At 36.9% G+C, this 18,029-nt stretch overlaps 2 protein-coding genes across 10 annotated transcripts in view; one reads left to right on the top strand and one right to left on the bottom strand.

Annotated features, from left to right (window-relative positions):
* Positions 1-1,028, bottom strand: part of WDPCP (WD repeat containing planar cell polarity effector) — a 291,597-nt gene extending 290,569 nt beyond the window's left edge. For 8 of the 9 annotated variants that reach the window (XM_023524239.1, XM_023524235.1, XM_023524234.1 and 5 more), the window contains exon 1: positions 494-1,028. The gene's annotated coding sequence lies outside the window, so the exon portion shown is untranslated. The remainder of the gene's footprint in view (positions 1-493) is intronic. The other variant, XM_023524237.1, reaches the window with a different exon arrangement.
* Positions 1,029-1,162: 134 nt separating this feature from the next.
* Positions 1,163-17,650, top strand: MDH1 (malate dehydrogenase 1). Its single transcript, XM_011381874.2, has 9 exons — positions 1,163-1,339; positions 5,942-6,040; positions 6,839-6,935; positions 9,105-9,280; positions 10,852-10,974; positions 15,383-15,559; positions 16,068-16,181; positions 16,670-16,759; positions 17,312-17,650. The coding sequence occupies exons 1-9, from the start codon at positions 1,337-1,339 to the stop codon at positions 17,435-17,437; spliced, it is 1,005 nt and encodes a 334-aa protein (XP_011380176.1). The 5' UTR covers positions 1,163-1,336; the 3' UTR covers positions 17,438-17,650.
* Positions 17,651-18,029: the final 379 nt, after the last annotated feature.

Genomic DNA, 18,029 nt, shown 5'->3' with positions numbered 1-18,029 from the left:
AAACCTCATAAGCTGTTTTACTGGCTGAGGCTGCCTGTAACAATCAGTGTCTTATTCAGCTGCTACGCTCTCCTTAGAAATGCAGGTGTGGAATAATTAAACGCTCAAGATAATTTAAAGAGCAACCAGTTTCCAAAAGAGAATGGGCAAAAGTGTCAACATTCACGGAGGACTTACAGAAAAAGTTAGATCTATGGACTGTGAGCCCCAGGAAGGGAAGGGCTTACCTCCCACAAAGCAGGTGCTCGATATTTTTCATTTAACTTTAAAAGAGCTGCATTTTACACCGGAGAGGGGACGTAAAGTTCAGAACACTACTCCCTCCAGAACACTATTGCCCCAACACACTGCGCGGAGAAGGGACTGGCGAGCTCGCGGGCATCCGCCTTGTATATCAGCACCGGGTTAGCTAAAAGCAACGCCAGACGGTGCATAACTGCATTCTGGACGCTAAAGTTAAAAGAAAACCCCTCGCCCTCCGGCCCGGGCTCACCTGCCTCCTGAGTAAGACGCGTGGCCTCGCCCTCCTCAGAGGGGGGTCGCCGCAAACCGCTCACCTCTTCACCGGACACAACCTGGGAGGGTCCCCTGAATAAAGAAGGAGGACCCGGGAAGGGGCGGCGCGCTCGCTCCGTCTTCAGAGTCTCAGAACTGCAGCCGCCAGATTCCTCAGGTATCACCAGCTGCCCGTGCGTGCGCTTGCTCTCCCGCTTCGTCGCTTAGCAACAAGAGAAGCCGACCAGGCTTCCCGACACGTCAATTCCTCCCGCTCCTTCAGTGTGAATCGTAGTTTAAAAGATTTTGTTTCCGGGTCAAGCGGGCCGTGCGCAACGGGAGACGTCTACCTCCCACGTTTACTCTTGGCCCAGGATAAAGTCTCAGTTGCACATGTGGGTTGTATAGCTAAGGGGTTTGACTCTGCTTCGACTGACACACGCCCCTCCTGCCGCCAATTGCTGGGCGCTCTCAGGCAGTCCTTTCCTTCTGTGCCCAAACAATTCGCTTATTGCCCTTCACCATCCGCTTATTGCCCTTCTCCAATCACAGCGGCTCGCCCTCGGGGACTACTTTGCAATCTGCGAGGAGCGCACGGAGAAGGGAGTAAGAGGGCACTAAGACCTCGGGAAGTGTAGTTCAACACTTGAAGGAAATGCGTTGGAGATTGCGCCGAGTCAGAGCAGCATAAACTACAATGCCCAGAAGGTGCCGCGGTCGGCAGCCAGAGCCTTTTCTCTCTAATACCGCTCGCCTCCCAGAGTCGGTTCCGCTGTAGAGGTGACCTGACTCTCAGAGGCTCATTTTGCAGGTGCTGAAATTGTCAGCGCAGGTTCCAATCATGGTGAGTGTGGGCCCCTGGATCCTGCCCACCTCTGGCCTTCGCGCCCTTATCTGAGGTTTCTTTCGCTTGAAGGATTTTTGGGTGGCGGTTGTGCAGGGCAATGTCCTTCACGCCCTTTGGAAAGCTCCGACTCATCTGGGGACTGTCGCAGTGACCTAGTAATTGGGAAGGGGTTGATTTCTACCTGAGGTATAGGGAGGTGATGGGGGGTTCTTAGAAGGTCTCTAGAGAAATCGCTGTCCATACACAGGTGCGATCTCAGTCCTGCTCTATGGCGTGGATACAAAATATGAAGTTGCGTATTTTCTCCAAAGCACGACGTTGAGGGGTGGAGGTGGGTCCTAGCCTTTTCTTTTTTCTCCTTTTGTGCCCACTGTTTTTTAAGGGCTTTTGTCACAAAACCCTTGAAAGCAGAAGGCCCTCGACTGTAATGATAGTGTTTAGCAGATGCTCCAGATTACGATCTACGCTTTCGGGAGATGTGTTTCAGCCATATCTAATTTCACAAAATGTCGTTTAAAACGTGTTCATTGATGTTTAAAACATCTCATTTTGTAATGACAGGACGTGTCGCAGTGACAGCATCAGTAGCTAAATAGCTACTGCAGATATTCTTTACTGATCTGTTCGTTATGAAATCTAGAACCACTACTTTTAAACGTTACACAATGTAACCATCTTGTCTTGAAGCTCTGAATACCTAGATTACCACGTCTTGTGTCTGCTGAAAGGACGAAAGCGGGTTGGTAAGGGAACTCTGTCGCAGGAATGATCTGCAAGCTGTTTGAAGGTGATATGTGACATCAGACTGAGAGAAATTGCTTCAGTACTTGTATTTATAGTTGAGACTATTTTTCCTCCGTTATCTCAAAATACTAAAATGGGTGGGGAGTGTGGGGAAATATTTAAATGGATTGGAAATTTTCCAGAACCTTAAAGACATGTTTTCAAGGCAAGGGGATTACTCTCTCTACCTTTAAAAGGGAGTGAGTGTAAAAGCTAATTCTCATTAAGTATTAAACCTAGATTTTCTATTTACTTTGTCAGATAACATAGTCATTTAATGACGGTTTCAGTGGTTCCTGACCTAATAATCTTAGGAAGAAAGCAGAGGTCTTTATTATCAGAGAACTGCAAACTATAATTTTAGAACTTGATAGGACCTTTTAAAGATCATTTTGACAAATCTCCTTTCAGATCTTAAAATTGAGTTTATTGAAACCCAAAAAGAATGTGATTTGCTCACGGTCACACAACAGTTTGCCCCCAAGGGTCTCACACTTCCCATTTTACCATATTGTGTCATACAGACACTTAACAAGTAATTCTGAAAATTTACTTTTAATAGCTAAGGTTCTGGATGAAGATACAAGCTCATACTGCAAATACAAACTAAACTATGTTATCAGCATTTGTATTACCTGATAGCTTCATTCCTTGCAATTCAGAATATAGGAATTCTAGAATTGGAAGGGAATTTGGAGATTATTTCCTCTAATCTTAAAATGTAGCCTTGTGAGGTCAAATATTTTCCTAATGTCACAGAGAGATCCTGAGCCCCCATTCTTGTGTTGTTTTGCTACACAGTAGATCAAACTAGGCCTCATCCCTGGAAGGTCACTTGGTACCAGATACCACAGAAACATTTATGAAGATGAATCCCTCCAGTCAATTTGCTGAAATTGACAGCATATTCTCACATGACTCAATTTCCTTGCCTCCTCAAGAGAGTGTGTGAACAATCACTGAGTTAGAAAAGAGCCATCTTTTGTAAGCTATTCAAAGCAATTTTTTTAAAGGAGCAAATTGTTTGCTTGTGTCTGTCATATAGGCAGGGACAGCAAGAATGAACTGTATGAAGAAATCTGAATGATACTATTTGTCTTTTATATTACAGAAATACATAGAAAGCAAAAAAAAAAAGGAATACTTATTATTTCTGTAGAATAACAGAAGGAATACGTGTTATTTCTGTAGAATAACATAAGGAACACTTACATTTAAGCTTTGCAATTAAGACTTGAGCACATGCGCAAGATAGATCCTCTATCTGCAGGAAGGTCATTAATGCCCTGCCAAGGGCAAAGACATTCCTTCTTTGGTTCTTGGCAGACTGCCCAGATATCTAAGCAAAGAATAGTAACCTGTCTTCACACTGTAATATTGCATTGTAAAAAGTCAGCAGGAATCTCCCACCCTCCTTTTCAACTGCAATGTTGCAAAGAGCAGAAAGAACCAAATATATAGTTTGTTCTTTCCCTTTTCATCATCAAACATTCAGATACTAACTAGGCTTAACTACTACACTCTTAACAAGAGGGAATTACCTACTGTGAAAATAAATACACAGAAGGAAACTACTGAGGTGGAATTAGTAGCTGTTCATTAGGTGGCCACAACCCCTTCACTGTGGACTGTGATACTATGAACACAATTTTTTAGTAGCTAAAATTAATGCCTAAAATTGACTGCATTATTCTGTTATAACCATCTAACTTTCTGGTTAAGCTTCATAAATAGTGATATTCATTTTCCCCCTCGTTTCTTATCCTAGTTTGCTTTACATTGAAGTAGCATGTGTTTACATTTTTCTTATTTTTATTCAAATATTTGTTGAACACTGCATAGAGCGCAAATTTGGGTCAAAGCTGGACTGCTCTCAGTCCACAGTCTGAAGCATATGCAGGGCGGGGGTAGCACGGTCTAGTAGAGAGTAACTGACATGTAAATAGAAAACCACGAGCTATAAGAATCATTAGAGGGAAATACTGTGGTGAAAGCAATCTATAAATTATAGTACTTGCTACATACTGTTTAATGCTTTGTATGTTAACTCAATCCTCACAACTACCTTATTTTTTAGGTAGCTGCTATTATTATCTCCATTTTACTGTGGGGAAACAATATATAGAGGTCAAGTAATTCTTTTACGTTTCCAAGTTTTTGGTAGTAATTTTTTTTACAAGATCCAGCTATTCCTTCAGCAAATATTTGAGCTCCAACTTTGGGCAGGGGATTGTTCAAGGCAGTTGGGAGATACCAATAAATAAAATAGACAAAGCCCCTGTCATTAAGGAGCTTGAATTTTAAAGAAAGAGGGAATAATGTTTTCCTCTAGTCCCTTTTCCTTATGTACTCTACTTCAAGGGAAGAGGGGGAAAAAGACAAAGTTGAAAACGTAAAGGCCATGTTAAAAATAACCATATACAATAACTTTTAGTGTTCTTCGTAAACATAAAGTCTGGGAACATAAATATGTATTAAAAATGGTTTATTTGGGGAATTGTCATATTTTGTACATTTAGAGATATGGCTAGGTCAGGGAGAAACTCCACAGTTTGCTCCTTTTTTTCCACTCCCACTCTGGTCACATCTCTGAGGAAGAAATTGCATATATAGTCTGTTGGTAGATTAGATTCATTTCTCTACAATAATTGACACTTCTTTTGTGAGTGTTTTTTCCTTTGACTTATTGCTAAATGCTGCTGACCTTTAGAGGTTAGGGTTGGAAGGTTAGAAGGACCCTTTGAGGTCATAATCTCCTTCCATCCCAGAGGCATGACTCCTCTGGATTAGAGAATTCTAAATATAAAGAAATTAAACGTTTCTTTCCCCAGTCAGTTCAGTGGGCCACTTCTCTCATGCAGGTAGCGATAGAGGTGACACAGAGTGGAAGTACATTTACCCAGCATTATCAAAGGAACAGTTCATCTTGATTGAATTTTCTAATTAATTTATACCCATTAAGTTTCCAAACATTTTTGTTTAACTCTTTTTAATAAAAATATTTCTATTTAATTCTCTGAGCTTAATTTATTTTAATGACTTGGAGTCATCACTTTGACTATTAGTTATTTTTGTCCATATGTCTGTATTTTGTTCAGGATCTGCTGAGATCTATAAGGTGACTTCTCTGTTGTATGCTTTTTGTACTTTTCTCTCTTCCTCCCTTTTAAAATTAATTTTCCTTTGGAATCGGGTTGTCAACTGTTACTACATGTTGCTGTTATTTAATATTAAAATTTATTTTAATCCAGATGTTATCATTTTCTCATTTTCCTTCCCCTAAAATAGTCTTATTTTTCCTCCATATAGTTGAGTTGAATCATGACTAATAGTTTTATTAAAACTCTCAGGCTCATTATAACTAGAGTCAGGAGTAACCACTGTTACTCCTCTTCTTGGTGTAAAGGATCGAGCAGATAGGAGTGGGCAGATTTGCATAAGAGGATTTGTGAGGTTATAGTAGCCGCTAGGGTTTGTATCACCATATAATGCATATCAACATTGTTAGGCCTATTTTAGTGGTAAAATAACCTTAAAAAGATGGATAAGATTATGTAAGTAAATCCAGTATAACTGCGAGAGTTAAATAACACTGCATAAATATGCAGCCAAAGGACACATGTTCCAGAAGTTGTTTAGTTGGTTTGTGCATGCTGTTTTTACTGGGATGTTTGTTTTCTAACTAAGCCACACACAGACTAAAATTTTGCATTAACTTTTAAAGTATGTGGTTGTCTTATACTATAGAGAAACTCCTGAATATCTTTAGGGTAAAACACTTTTTAATAGGATGTTAATGAATCTCTTTCGTTATAGTCTGAACCAATCAGAGTCCTTGTGACTGGAGCAGCTGGTCAAATTGCATATTCACTGCTGTACAGTATTGGAAATGGATCTGTCTTTGGTAAAGACCAGGTAGGGGCAAAGGTCTATAAATCTTAAGTCAAAGTAAGAATACTGTCAATAAAACCCTGCATTTGCAATGAAATTTTTAAATGGTGAAGGAATGTGTAATCCCAATAAATGTACTAGGCACATTGCTATAAATGGAAGCTGGTAGCTTATTTATATGCACCCCTCCAGGCATTAAAAATGTTTTGCATATCATGTGTTTAGTTAACTTGGTGCAGCCAGCAGGTATCAGTCAGTGGAAAGTAGTCACTAAAGTAGTCTTTAGGAGAGTTAGGGAGAGTCATGTGGGAGAGAAAGGTGCTGAATCAGCACTTCCTTATTCATAAATAGTCTTTAGACCCAAAATAGACAGGTAAATATACTTCCTAGTTTGAAGTAGTCACCCCCTATTCCAGCAGATTAATGTACACTAAAATCTTTTTCTAAAATATTCATTTATCCATTCTCTACATCCATGCTAGATACTGTACTTACTTTCCATGAACTGAAATCAGATATTTAGCTGTTAACAAGACTAGTCTGTGGCATGTCACTTCAATTTGATATTTGTTCCATGTACTCCTTTAAAATTCAGTAATGGTGATTCCTCTTAACTGTGTGTTAGCACACCATTGCTGGTATTATAGCATTCTTTTTTCTAAAAGTGGCATCATCCTAGATATCTGACCTAAAATAATTCTGACTAATGGAAATTATATACAAATATGCATCAAATAAGCAAAAGCTTTATAAAAGGACTTTTTTGTGACTAAATGACAAAACCTACCCTGACGGATACTGTCCTTCCTATTTATTTGGTAGCCTATAATTCTTGTGCTGTTGGATATCACTCCCATGATGGGTGTCCTGGATGGTGTCCTAATGGAACTACAAGACTGTGCCCTTCCCCTCCTGAAAGGTGAGTTGAGGGGTGGAGGAAAGAGGGATTTTATAGTATTTTATATCTTTTAAAAAATAGATTTTAGATTTTTGTTAACTATATTCTCAATTAGAAGTTATAAAAGTTTTCAGTTTTTGTTTTTTGAACTACAACTACTTGCTAAGATGTATACCAAGAATAAATAAGGATAAAAGCAAGAAATAACTAGTGTGAGGTAAAAGACTATACTTTTGTCCAACATGTTTATATGTAATTTATTTTACTAATTAAGTATAATATTGCACAAGGGTTATACACCTGAGATTGTCTACATTGTATTGTTATTTAAAGTCTATTTAAAGAGTAGGGTCCCGTACTAGAGAATTTTCCAACTCTAAATGATGTCCTCCAGAGCTATATCCTGTCCTAAGACTGGAAATCGGTTGGTCCCTCATATGTAATCCCATTCCATCTGCCAGTCATCAGATTGATATGTAGTGTAAATTATCCCAATTATACACTGCATAGTTTGGAAATGCCCACCAGATTGTTGCTAAGAGCCTTGAAGAATCATTGAACTATTAAATAAATGTAAGATAGAAGTCTTCAATTTAATTAAAAGGTTCATTAAAATATTAGGTCAAGTTGTAAACTAATTTAAATATATTTTCTTTTATCTATTACCTTCATCATAATCTTTTTCTTCTGGTACGGATTTATTTAGTAATACTCTCTTAGAAGTTTGCACAAAGCTAAATATATAACACCCAAGAGAAACCATGCTTAGAGTTCATGTATATGTTTAGTAAACATTTACTAAACATTTACTAGAAGGAGTACTCCATTTAAATCATTTGGTTACACAGTTATGTAAAAGAACTCGTTACCCTGCTTAAACTATTCGGCTGGCTCCCTTTCCTCACCATCTGTTTCCAAATCAACTTCCTCTGTCGCTTTTTCTCATTTTTATTCCTTTCTCTGATGAGTTCCCTCTGCTCTCTCTTATGGGCCTAGATTATAGTCAGTTTGTCCTTGATCTTCTGTGAACATGACAGGGAAGAGAAAGTTCAGAATGTGTGGCTGAGAAAAAGATGGCTTTCTTTTTTCTCCAACTGGTGTTCCTTTGTATACCTCTGAGGGGTTCTATTGGCAGCCTGACTGACACAAATTCACTGACCTAAAAATTTACCAATCCTAACGCTCAATCCTGGTTGCCTTAGTCTATTTGGGCTGCTTTGACAAACATACCACAGACTGTGAACAACAGAAGCTTATTTCTCAGTTCTGGAGACTGGAAGTCAGAGTTCAAAGAGCCAGAAATTGGGTGTCTGATGAGAGCCCAATTCCTGGTTCATAGATGATGATCTTCTCACCACGTCCTCACATGGTGAAAGGGATGAGGCAGTCCTCATGACCTAATCACCTGCCAAAGTCCCCACCTCCTAATACCATCACATTGGGGATCAGGTTTCAACATATGAATTTCATGGGGGGACACAAACATTCCATCTGTAGCACTGGTCGTGGCCTTTTTAATACTCTCAACAAAGGAGAGGAGTGATACATATGTTCTTTAATCAAAAAGCAAGTGGTATATGTTAATTAGATTAACACTGTACTATGGTGATTGAACTTTGGGCCGACCTGGACTGGAATTACAGCCCCATTAATTTTTGATGGCACCTGGTTTATCTTTAAACTTAGTTGTCTTCATCTGTAAAATATTAAGATTAAATTTGATAAATTTCTTAGTATTATTTCTGGTACAGAACTCCTCAATAAACATTTTTAATTTGTGATTGCTATCTAGACCTTAAAGTAATTATAACTTAAAGGTTAAGTGAATTAGTTTCTCTTGTGTTATCTGTGGTTATTAGCATAACAAATGTTGCCTTGAAAGTCATACCTTGCATCATATCTGATTATAAAAGATAAATATTACAGAATTTTTGAAATTGAGATAATTTTCGAAATAGGAAAAACAAATGTATTGACATTGCTGATGTAATGGTTGTTGAATTCATAGATTGTCTTTCTTTTCTTAGACCCCTTAAACGTTTATCAATGCAATATATAAAAGTAAACATTTGCTACAAAGTGAAGGAGTTACTGGATAGATTCAATATGAAAAAGAGAAAAAAATATGAAAAAGAAAACCTCAGACTTTGGCATTTAAGTATCTCTACATATTTATTGCCATGTTCACAGATGTTATTGCAACAGATAAAGAAGAGGTTGCCTTCAAAGACCTGGATGTGGCTATTCTTGTGGGCTCCATGCCAAGAAGGGATGGCATGGAGAGGAAAGATCTACTGAAAGCAAATGTGAAAATCTTCAAATGCCAGGGTGCAGCCTTGGAGAAATATGCCAAGAAGTCAGTTAAGGTGACTAATACAGTAGTAGTTTTGGGTTTTTCATTATCAGCATTTGATGCTTCTGCTTTTCAGCTTTTCTGTGAAAACAAAATTATTTGCCTTCCCCCATCCCCCGACCCAGTTTTGCTTGATTAGCTCTCACTTCTGTGTTTTCCACTTATAGTGTAGAAATCAATATTCAGAGGTGCTTGAAAATATTTCACCTATTACTATGACATGGAAGTTCAATATTAGTTTGTAAACCCACAAGACATAGAACTTTCTGGCCTTTTAATTGTGTGGGAATATTTGTTCAGACATATGGTTTATGTGTGTGATTGTGGAGGGAGATGGCTGTAAGATGCATTCTCAGCAATAGGAGAAGGGGGCTTCTGAATGCTCAAATTTTCTCAATCTAGTGGAATTTCGATATGCTTGTCCCTTGAGTTGGTATGACTTCCTGTTCTCTTTATGTTCAAGCTATTTTAGTTTCTAAATTTGTCTTGACATTGCAGTAAAGCTGCCTTTTACCAATTAAATATCAGTGAACTAGAACTTAATTGTCCAGTAAAAGGTTTGCTGCTTAGAGGTTTTACTGATGTTGATACACTTCTTTCTCCCTATCCTGACTTCAAAGAAGGATAAAAGACTATTTTATAAGATTTTTAAAGTTTCCTATTGTAATATTCTGTCTATTTCATAGACATCTGAACTTTTCCTTTCTATGGACTTCATTTTAAATAATTAATTTTTATTTTCTGTAATCATTAGTAGGAAATAATATAAATGAGTGGAAATCCACAGATCTCTTAGTAAAAAATTTCAAAATTATTTGGACAGCTAAAATCCAGGCTGCTTACCCAGTAATCATCCCTCAGCCAAAAGTGTCCTTTTGGGGGTACTATACACTGAAACTGGAGTAGGGGCAAAGATTTTTAATACTTAAAAAAAAGTCAATATATATGTTTTCCGATACTGTATCGTAATCCAGTGTATCCATACCTCCCCCAATTTAAAAAAAAAAAAATGCCTGAAATGCTCTCTCCTAAAGACTGACTCAATAGGTATGGAGTGAATGGAATCTGGAAATCTGTACTTTCACAAATATTCCAATTCTTAGGATTAGGCAAGATGAGAAACACTTTTAAGTCATAAAGACAAATCGTCCTAAAGTAAACTGCTCAAGTAGAATTTCTTTCTTGGACTGCTTTTATAAGAAGCAAAATTTTATCAATGAATCAAACTGAGATAGAGCGTTAGATTATTTGCTTTTTATGGCAAGTAGATAAATGTTCTCTCTCTTTTAGCATAAAACAAAATAGAAAGACATGTACCTTAGGTCTTAGACAGTGCTACCTGGAAGGTGATTTGTATACATCATGGTGATTTTATTTAAAAAATGTTTTCAGTAGTCAAAGCAAACACTAACAAGGGGAAAATGTTTTTAGAAGGGAGGATGGAAACCTACTGAAAACTACAATGATAAGTATACACAAACTTGATACAAAAGTTACATGTTCCACATTTATCAGTCATATTCTGAGACAGCTTAGTTAATCAGTGTATGGTCTCTTAACTGTTGTGCCTCTGGTTCATCATAGGTTATTGTGGTGGGAAACCCAGCCAATACCAACTGCCTGACTGCCTGCAAGTCGGCACCATCTATCCCCAAGGAGAACTTCAGTTGCTTGACTCGTTTGGATCACAACCGAGCTAAAGCTCAGGTAAGAAAAATGCCTTTTAAAATCTTATAAATGTTCAACTTTTTAAAACCTTTTTCTCTCGCTTTTAAAGTAGCCAAATCTTAGTTTGTGCTTTGTTGTTGTTGTTTTGTTCAGTACGAAGCTATTCCAGTTTTTTAGGAGGTCTTTAAATTTAGTCTCTTAAGGACCAGGGCTGAACTTCCTACTCAGTTTTCTCAACTATATGTCATTTGCTTACTATAATTAAATATGTTTGTTAATGTTCTCACTGTAGTGACTAAAAAATATTCACTATTATAGATAATTCCTATGATGGTACATAATTTAGTTTATTTTTGTCAGATATATAGGAGATTATAAAATGAAAGACTTCTACTTTGTTTTGATTAGTTCTGCTTCCTTTTTCCCTACAGCTAAGCAGTCAAACTCAGATTTTTAATTTTATATATAATCTCTTTCAATTTTCTATCTTCTTAATATTGTGCATGTTTCCATAAATTTCACTATTTAGCATCTAGGTTTTAATTGCCATCAAGTTTTCTTACCCCTTGGAGCCTTAGATAAATATGTCAAGGGGTCAGTGACCAGAGTATTAATAGCTTTTCTAAAAACTTGGAGGCCATGCCACTCATCTGTGTTAGCTTCCTAGGTTTTCTTAGACCTAAACAATCCTGATGCCCTTAGAAGTCATGACAAAGTTCTGTTTCTGGGACATAACCTCTTTCCTTTTCCTTAGTGATTTTCTGGCTTTCTCTCCTTATCAGGTTATCACTGCTAGATAGGTTTATGAGTTTAGTCTGTTTTCTTCTATAAAAGACAACTTTGTTTAGTTTTAAGAAAACGATTTTTACCAACAGATGGTGAAAGGTCTAAGTTGAAAAACCACTGCTATACACTGAGAAGTGATAACTTTTCAGCTTTGTAGTGCCCAGTGAAGAAGGTAATTTACATGCATTAAGCTTCTACTCTAAGTTGGATGCTTTACATGTAATTTATCATTTAATTCTCATAGTATCCTTTTGAGAAATCTATTACCACTATTTTACAGATAAAAAACCTGAAGCCTTAGAAAGGTCAGGGAACCTGCTCAGTCATACAGCTAGGAAATGATGGCACCACCTGTATTTGCCTGACTCCAAACCCTTGTCTGTGTTCTTACATAATGGGATCAAGTGACCTAAATGAACTTAACTTGCTCCATGATCTTGAGAAAGTATATTCAAGCTATAAAATGGGATAATAACTGTACTTAACTCAAAGAGTAATTATATGGATAAAATGAGATAAGATTTATGTTAAGCCCTTATCAGGGTACCTGTCACATTGTAAAACTCAATAAATGTTGGCTGCTATTATTATTACTGACTTGTATTATTATTAAGAAGGATATAACCAAGAGTTGAGAAGAGCCACACCTCAGAAATATCTCCGTAAATATTCCAGTTAATTTAGAAGGTCTTTGATTAACAAGCTTAAATTGCAAATATTTCCTGAGAGGCTTTAGGCTATGGGCTGGATCTTTTTCCCTATTATTAGCCAGAGTCATGGCCAGGAAGGAATGGGGGTTTGTTTGAATGACTGGAGGCAGGAGATTTGCGTACTATAGAACAATTACAATGAAATTAGTGCAGGTGAGTGACATGGCCTCTAATTTGGGTACTATACAACACATACTATTTAACAGTTAAGGAAAAGGTACCTGTTGCAATTGTAGATTCTGGTTTGGCAGATGGTTACTTAATTTAATTGCAAGAGGAAGAAAGAGGTAAAATAACAAACTTCTGTCTTTGCAGTTTCACCTGAGGTCTTGGTGGAGGCAGGTATTGGAAAATTTTGCTTCCAGAAGAAGTACTTACTAAGTGACACTTTATTCCAGTGCCTGAAACAGTTTTCCTTGTAGGGGTGAAAGTCTGAATGAGGAAAGAGGGAAAAAGAAGCTATTTCATCAAACTTCAGGCACATGTTCAGCATGCCAGTCTGGCACAGTGAGAGCTTTTAGGAAGTTTTTGAGGAAGCAGTTTCTTCCTCCTGTAGTTGTTAATCCAGTGGAAAAAATAACAAATCCAAAGGTTAATTTTTCTTACGTAAATGGTTACTAGTCTTACATAATTTGTTCTAGAACTCAGAGGACTCAGCTACCTAGCAACTATTTATCACCTGCAGACCTCCCCTGTGTATTTGCGAACCAGAACTGCATACGTGTCTGCTGTCAAGGCAATTTAAAAATGAAACCAGGTAGCTGGTATCAAGGGAAGAAAATTGCTAGGGCTGGAGAATTAGTCAAAAACTGTTTAATAGATCTATATGCAGACATGAAAGTATCCTCGGGAGCAAGAAACTACTATCCTGGATACATGTTAATTTAGACTAGCTCTGACATGAATGATACTCAGAAACTACATCTGCTGGGTGCAAAGTACTGGCCTTTGCTGGCCAGACAGGAGTGGAGTAGCTCAAGAGGTCAAAAGAATAAGAGGAGGTGGGCAACAGAAGAAAAGAAGTAAGGGAGCCTCCTGTAGGGAGGAGAAGCCTAATAGCAGTGTGTCTTCACTGTACTTTGGAGCGGTCGAAACTGACATTCAGCAGAATTGTGGGTTCTAAATTCTAGGTAATATACATCTTGTGTTATTTGCCCCAGGTACAAATTTTTCTCTACAGTGCCAGCTAAATATAAGTTCTTTCCAAGTCCTTTCAGGTCAGGGCACACAGGAAATTGTACTCATTGCACAGCATACCACTCTACTCCAACCACTAAGCAGGTCAATAGCTGGGTACCACAGAAACCAACTATCCGTCTAATTTGTGAAAATTGATGTGGTAGTTAATAGCCCTAATACTTGCAGAACTCTAGATGAAGCAAAATTTAGATGAGAAGTGATTTAAAATGTCAGAAACCAAGAATTAATTTTTAAGTTAATTATTTTAATCATCATAACTATTTTAGAATTTAAGAAATGAGTTGCAGCTTATTTTAACAGCCATAGTGAAAGTAAAGACAATTCACGTCTTGATGCAGTAAATTTGTGAGATGAGTCAAGTTGTTACAAACGTTTTAGGTAATGGCCTTTTCATTTTTATCCTTTTTGTTTGATTGCTTTGTTTTTTATTTTTTATTTTGGAACAACAGATTCAAAAGAAATTGCAAAAAGCGGTACAGAGAATCCCATGTACCCTTTACCTTCTTTCCCCAGTGGTGCCATTTTACATAAATATAGAGCATTGTCAAAACTAGGAAATACACTAGACTACCCACAACACTTAACTAGAGTTGCTCAGATTTCTGCAGTTTCTACATTTTTTTGTATTTCTTTATGAATGACTTTTATGTATGACATTTAATCATATATATACAGATTACTATAACCACCATAGTCAAAATATAGAACTGTTCCATCACCCACAGAAGATCCCCTTCCACAGTGCTTTTATTTATGTATGCAAAAGCTGTGGACTCTGGCACAACTTTTTTTCCTCCCATTCTTATAATAAGGAAAGAAAAATCACTCACAATGTTACCCTAACACATCAGCTTTTAAAAATTCTTTTCCAAAACATTCCCTTCTGGTTCATCCTAAGTTCTGCTATCTAATTAGGAGCAAATTATACATACAACGAACCATAATGCTTTTTCTGCACATTACCTTATCAGGCAAATAACAAAATAAGCTGATTTTTATTTACATCTTTAAAAACATAACTTTCTAACCCTTTCTGTGGCTACTGTACTATATAAATTGATGTTCATATGCCCCCCCGCCCCAGGCATGCAGGATCCTAAAGTGATTTCTGAACCTACAGCTAGAGATTGTTATAGCTGTTATAATTTTAGTATTATATACATGTTATATTTAAACTCTTTCTTCAGTTTCCTAATCCGTAACATGAAGGCGGTCATAATTTGGTAATCTGAGTCTCTTCCAACTCCAAAATTTCATATTTAGAATTATTTGAAAATTAGTTAATTTATATATGGTATATAATAAAAATTTCACCTAAATATGGGGAAAGTACCTAAATACCTAATTGCTCAGAATTGCTGAGGAGGCATCTCCAAGTAAGTAACAACAAAGAAACAAAGGTCACATTTATGCATTTCAGCAATATTAACCTCTTGGTTGGTGTTTTATGTTTGATAAAGCCACTATACTAATAAGTTAATCATAAATTACAGGATGTTCCCTACTCTTAAACATTAACATTCTAATTAAATATTCTACTCTAGAATGTTTCAGGTTCACAGTTTGTTTATACTCTTAAACTGTTTTAGGAAATTACCAAGCAATAAAATTTGCAATTTTATTTTACAAATCAGTATAACTCGTGTTCTCTTGAAGTTTCAGAGGCTGTTTATCTTAAGGGCATTTGTCAAACAGGTCACAATTTGAAATAAAAAGCATTTATCTAATGTATTTATTTTCTATGTAACTAGATTGCTCTTAAACTTGGTGTGACTTCTGAGGATGTAAAGAATGTCATTATCTGGGGAAACCATTCCTCAACCCAGTATCCAGATGTCAACCATGCTAAGGTGAAACTGCAGGGAAAGGAAGTTGGTGTTTATGAAGCTCTGAAAGATGACAGCTGGCTCAAAGGAGAATTCATCACAGTAAGAAAAATCTGGGAGCTTTCTTAACAGCCAACCATAAAAACTCTTGAGAGAGACACAGCTTTCTGATTTGGGTGTTTTCCAAGGGATAGGGAGAAGGAAGGCCTCATAGAGAGCAGGCTTTTCATAGTTGTCTGATGACTGCATACTTTCTTTGGAAGTCAAACTAATGTAGTCATGATCTTCTCTGTTACATGGTAGTCAAGATTGGTTGTTAAAGTAGAAAACTTAGAGTGCCCTCCAGTCATCCACTTATCTTTATAAGAGATCCATTTCTTTGTATAAAGTATGGTAAACTTTCTGTGGGGATTTGTAGTTTTCTCTTTCAAAAGGACTGGTGTTTATAACTGAAATGGTCTCGTAAGTCCAACATTGGGTAGTTGCATGATTTTGGAGGGGACGTGTTAAGCTGTGATTGCAGCCTTTCACCCCGGTGTCAGCTTGGAATTGGTGAAAATGCTGCTGTCATGATCAAGTAACACTGCTGTCTCTGCCTGCCCCCACCCAGACTGTGCAGCAGCGTGGCGCTTCTGTCATCAAGGCTCGAAAACTATCCAGTGCGATGTCTGCTGCAAAAGCCATCTGTGACCATGTCAGAGACATCTGGTTTGGAACCCCAGAGGTAAGGACTCCGTGGTTTCCACAGGCCACACTTTTATTTTTGTCTTCTGATGCTGTAATGTAAAAATGTGTCAGGTAAGCAGGTTAGGTTAATATCCTAGTTCAGCTGCTTACTAGCTGAGTAACCTTGGGAAAGTTACTTAACCTTTCTGATCTGTTCTGTCATCTTTTACATGGGTTGTAAGAGTTAAATGAGGTGATATATGTAAAAAGTACCTAGCACAACTGGTAGGGGTGACATTTTTCTTAAAACCTGTATTGGGCCATAGTTTCATTATTTATAAAATGAGGATTGGAAGAGTAGAATGAGATAATAAGCATGAAAATTACCCTGTCGTGGAAGTGCCTAGTGATGGTTCCTTGTACAATAATGAAGTTATACACCTAATAATAAAGTGTCACCTATTTTAATTTTGCTAGTTTGTGTGTCAGTTGATTATGTAAACTAATCCCTAAACACCATGAAAATGTAAAAATCGTTATTTTTAGGGTGAGTTCGTGTCCATGGGCATTATCTCTGATGGCAACTCCTATGGTGTTCCTGATGATCTGCTCTACTCATTCCCTGTTACAATCAAGGTGAGATATTTGGGGGTTATTTCTCCATGTCTCCTACTGGAAAAGTAGTTGTGGGTTTTTATTAATAATGGTATAATTTAGTCTAGAAAATTGTTCATTTACTAAATTAGACTTTTTTCTCAGCTATAAAATTGTATGAAGCACAACTTCTGGTCACTGAAAAAGTGAAATTAATCTGAAAATCAAGATTCAACACTTCCCACTAGACACATTTTCTTATGCCTCTAATGTTGGATACCAACAAATAGTACCTTACTTCCAAATGGAGCAATAGTTCTCAGTATTGTTGCTCTTTATTATAATCAAAGTCATTAGGTTTTTTGTTGCCGATTAATCTTCATTTAAAGATTTTGTTCTAGATTCATTGAGTTTTAAATTCAAATGTTGAGTTTTTATCAAAATTAGCTGTTAAGATCTGGATTTTGATTTGATTTCTTTAGAATCAGACTTTTAAATAGATAGTCTTCTAGATTTAAGTTCAAACTAAGTTGTTGCTGGAGGATTAGTTCTAGTTTAATTGTAAATCTCTTATTTGCAATTATTTTCAAACAGAATAAGACATGGAAGATTGTCGAAGGTCTCCCTATTAATGATTTCTCACGTGAGAAGATGGATCTTACTGCAAAGGAACTGAAAGAAGAAAAAGAAACTGCTTTTGAATTTCTTTCCTCTGCCTGACTAGACAGTCATTTCAATGTTACTAAATGTCCCAGAGCTGAGGAATCTAAATGTCGTCTTTGACTCTAGTACCAAATAATAATAATGCTATACTTAAAGCACTTGTGAAAAATAGCGCATTTTAAAGATTGTGTGCTTCTTGGTACAAATTCGTGACAGTTTATCATCATGATGTTAATGTTGAATTCTAAATAAAATATATATTCAAATGAAGATGACTTAGACTCTAATTATTCCAAATTATTAATAATTATTAATATTTATTAGTTATTAAATTATTCATGGGTATGTACCAGTTATTAAATTATTCCAAACATACTCTTCTATTCTCTGCTTGTGACACTGGAACTGGGACACTGCAAACATTTATTGACCAGCTGCCAATGGGTACTGGAGGGAGACTATAAGGTTCGGGAGGAAAAAATAACATGCTCTTCTTGCTCCTCTGTTGGCTTCCTCTATCATTACTTTCTTGCCACTTTTTATACAAGCCAAAAAAGAAGAAAACAAATGAGTCAAACATATCTTTAGAAAAGCGATTAATTGGAAGAATGAAGACATGGTAATTTCATATAGAATTTAAAAGAAAATG

This window comes from Pteropus vampyrus, unplaced genomic scaffold, assembly GCF_000151845.1.
Source record: "Pteropus vampyrus isolate Shadow unplaced genomic scaffold, Pvam_2.0 Scaffold453, whole genome shotgun sequence".
In the NCBI taxonomy this organism is placed as follows: Eukaryota; Metazoa; Chordata; class Mammalia; order Chiroptera; family Pteropodidae; genus Pteropus; species Pteropus vampyrus.
The sequence above is the reverse complement of the archived record's forward strand: the minus strand, read 5'-3'. Positions and strand labels throughout refer to the sequence as shown.

Excerpts from the sequence above, each read along its gene's own strand:
- MDH1 (XM_011381874.2), top strand. Across the intron at positions 10,975-15,382 it reads ACAACCGAGCTAAAGCTCAG|ATTGCTCTTAAACTTGGTGT; the intron begins GTAAGAAAAATG and ends CTATGTAACTAG. Across the intron at positions 16,760-17,311 it reads CATTCCCTGTTACAATCAAG|AATAAGACATGGAAGATTGT; the intron begins GTGAGATATTTG and ends ATTTTCAAACAG.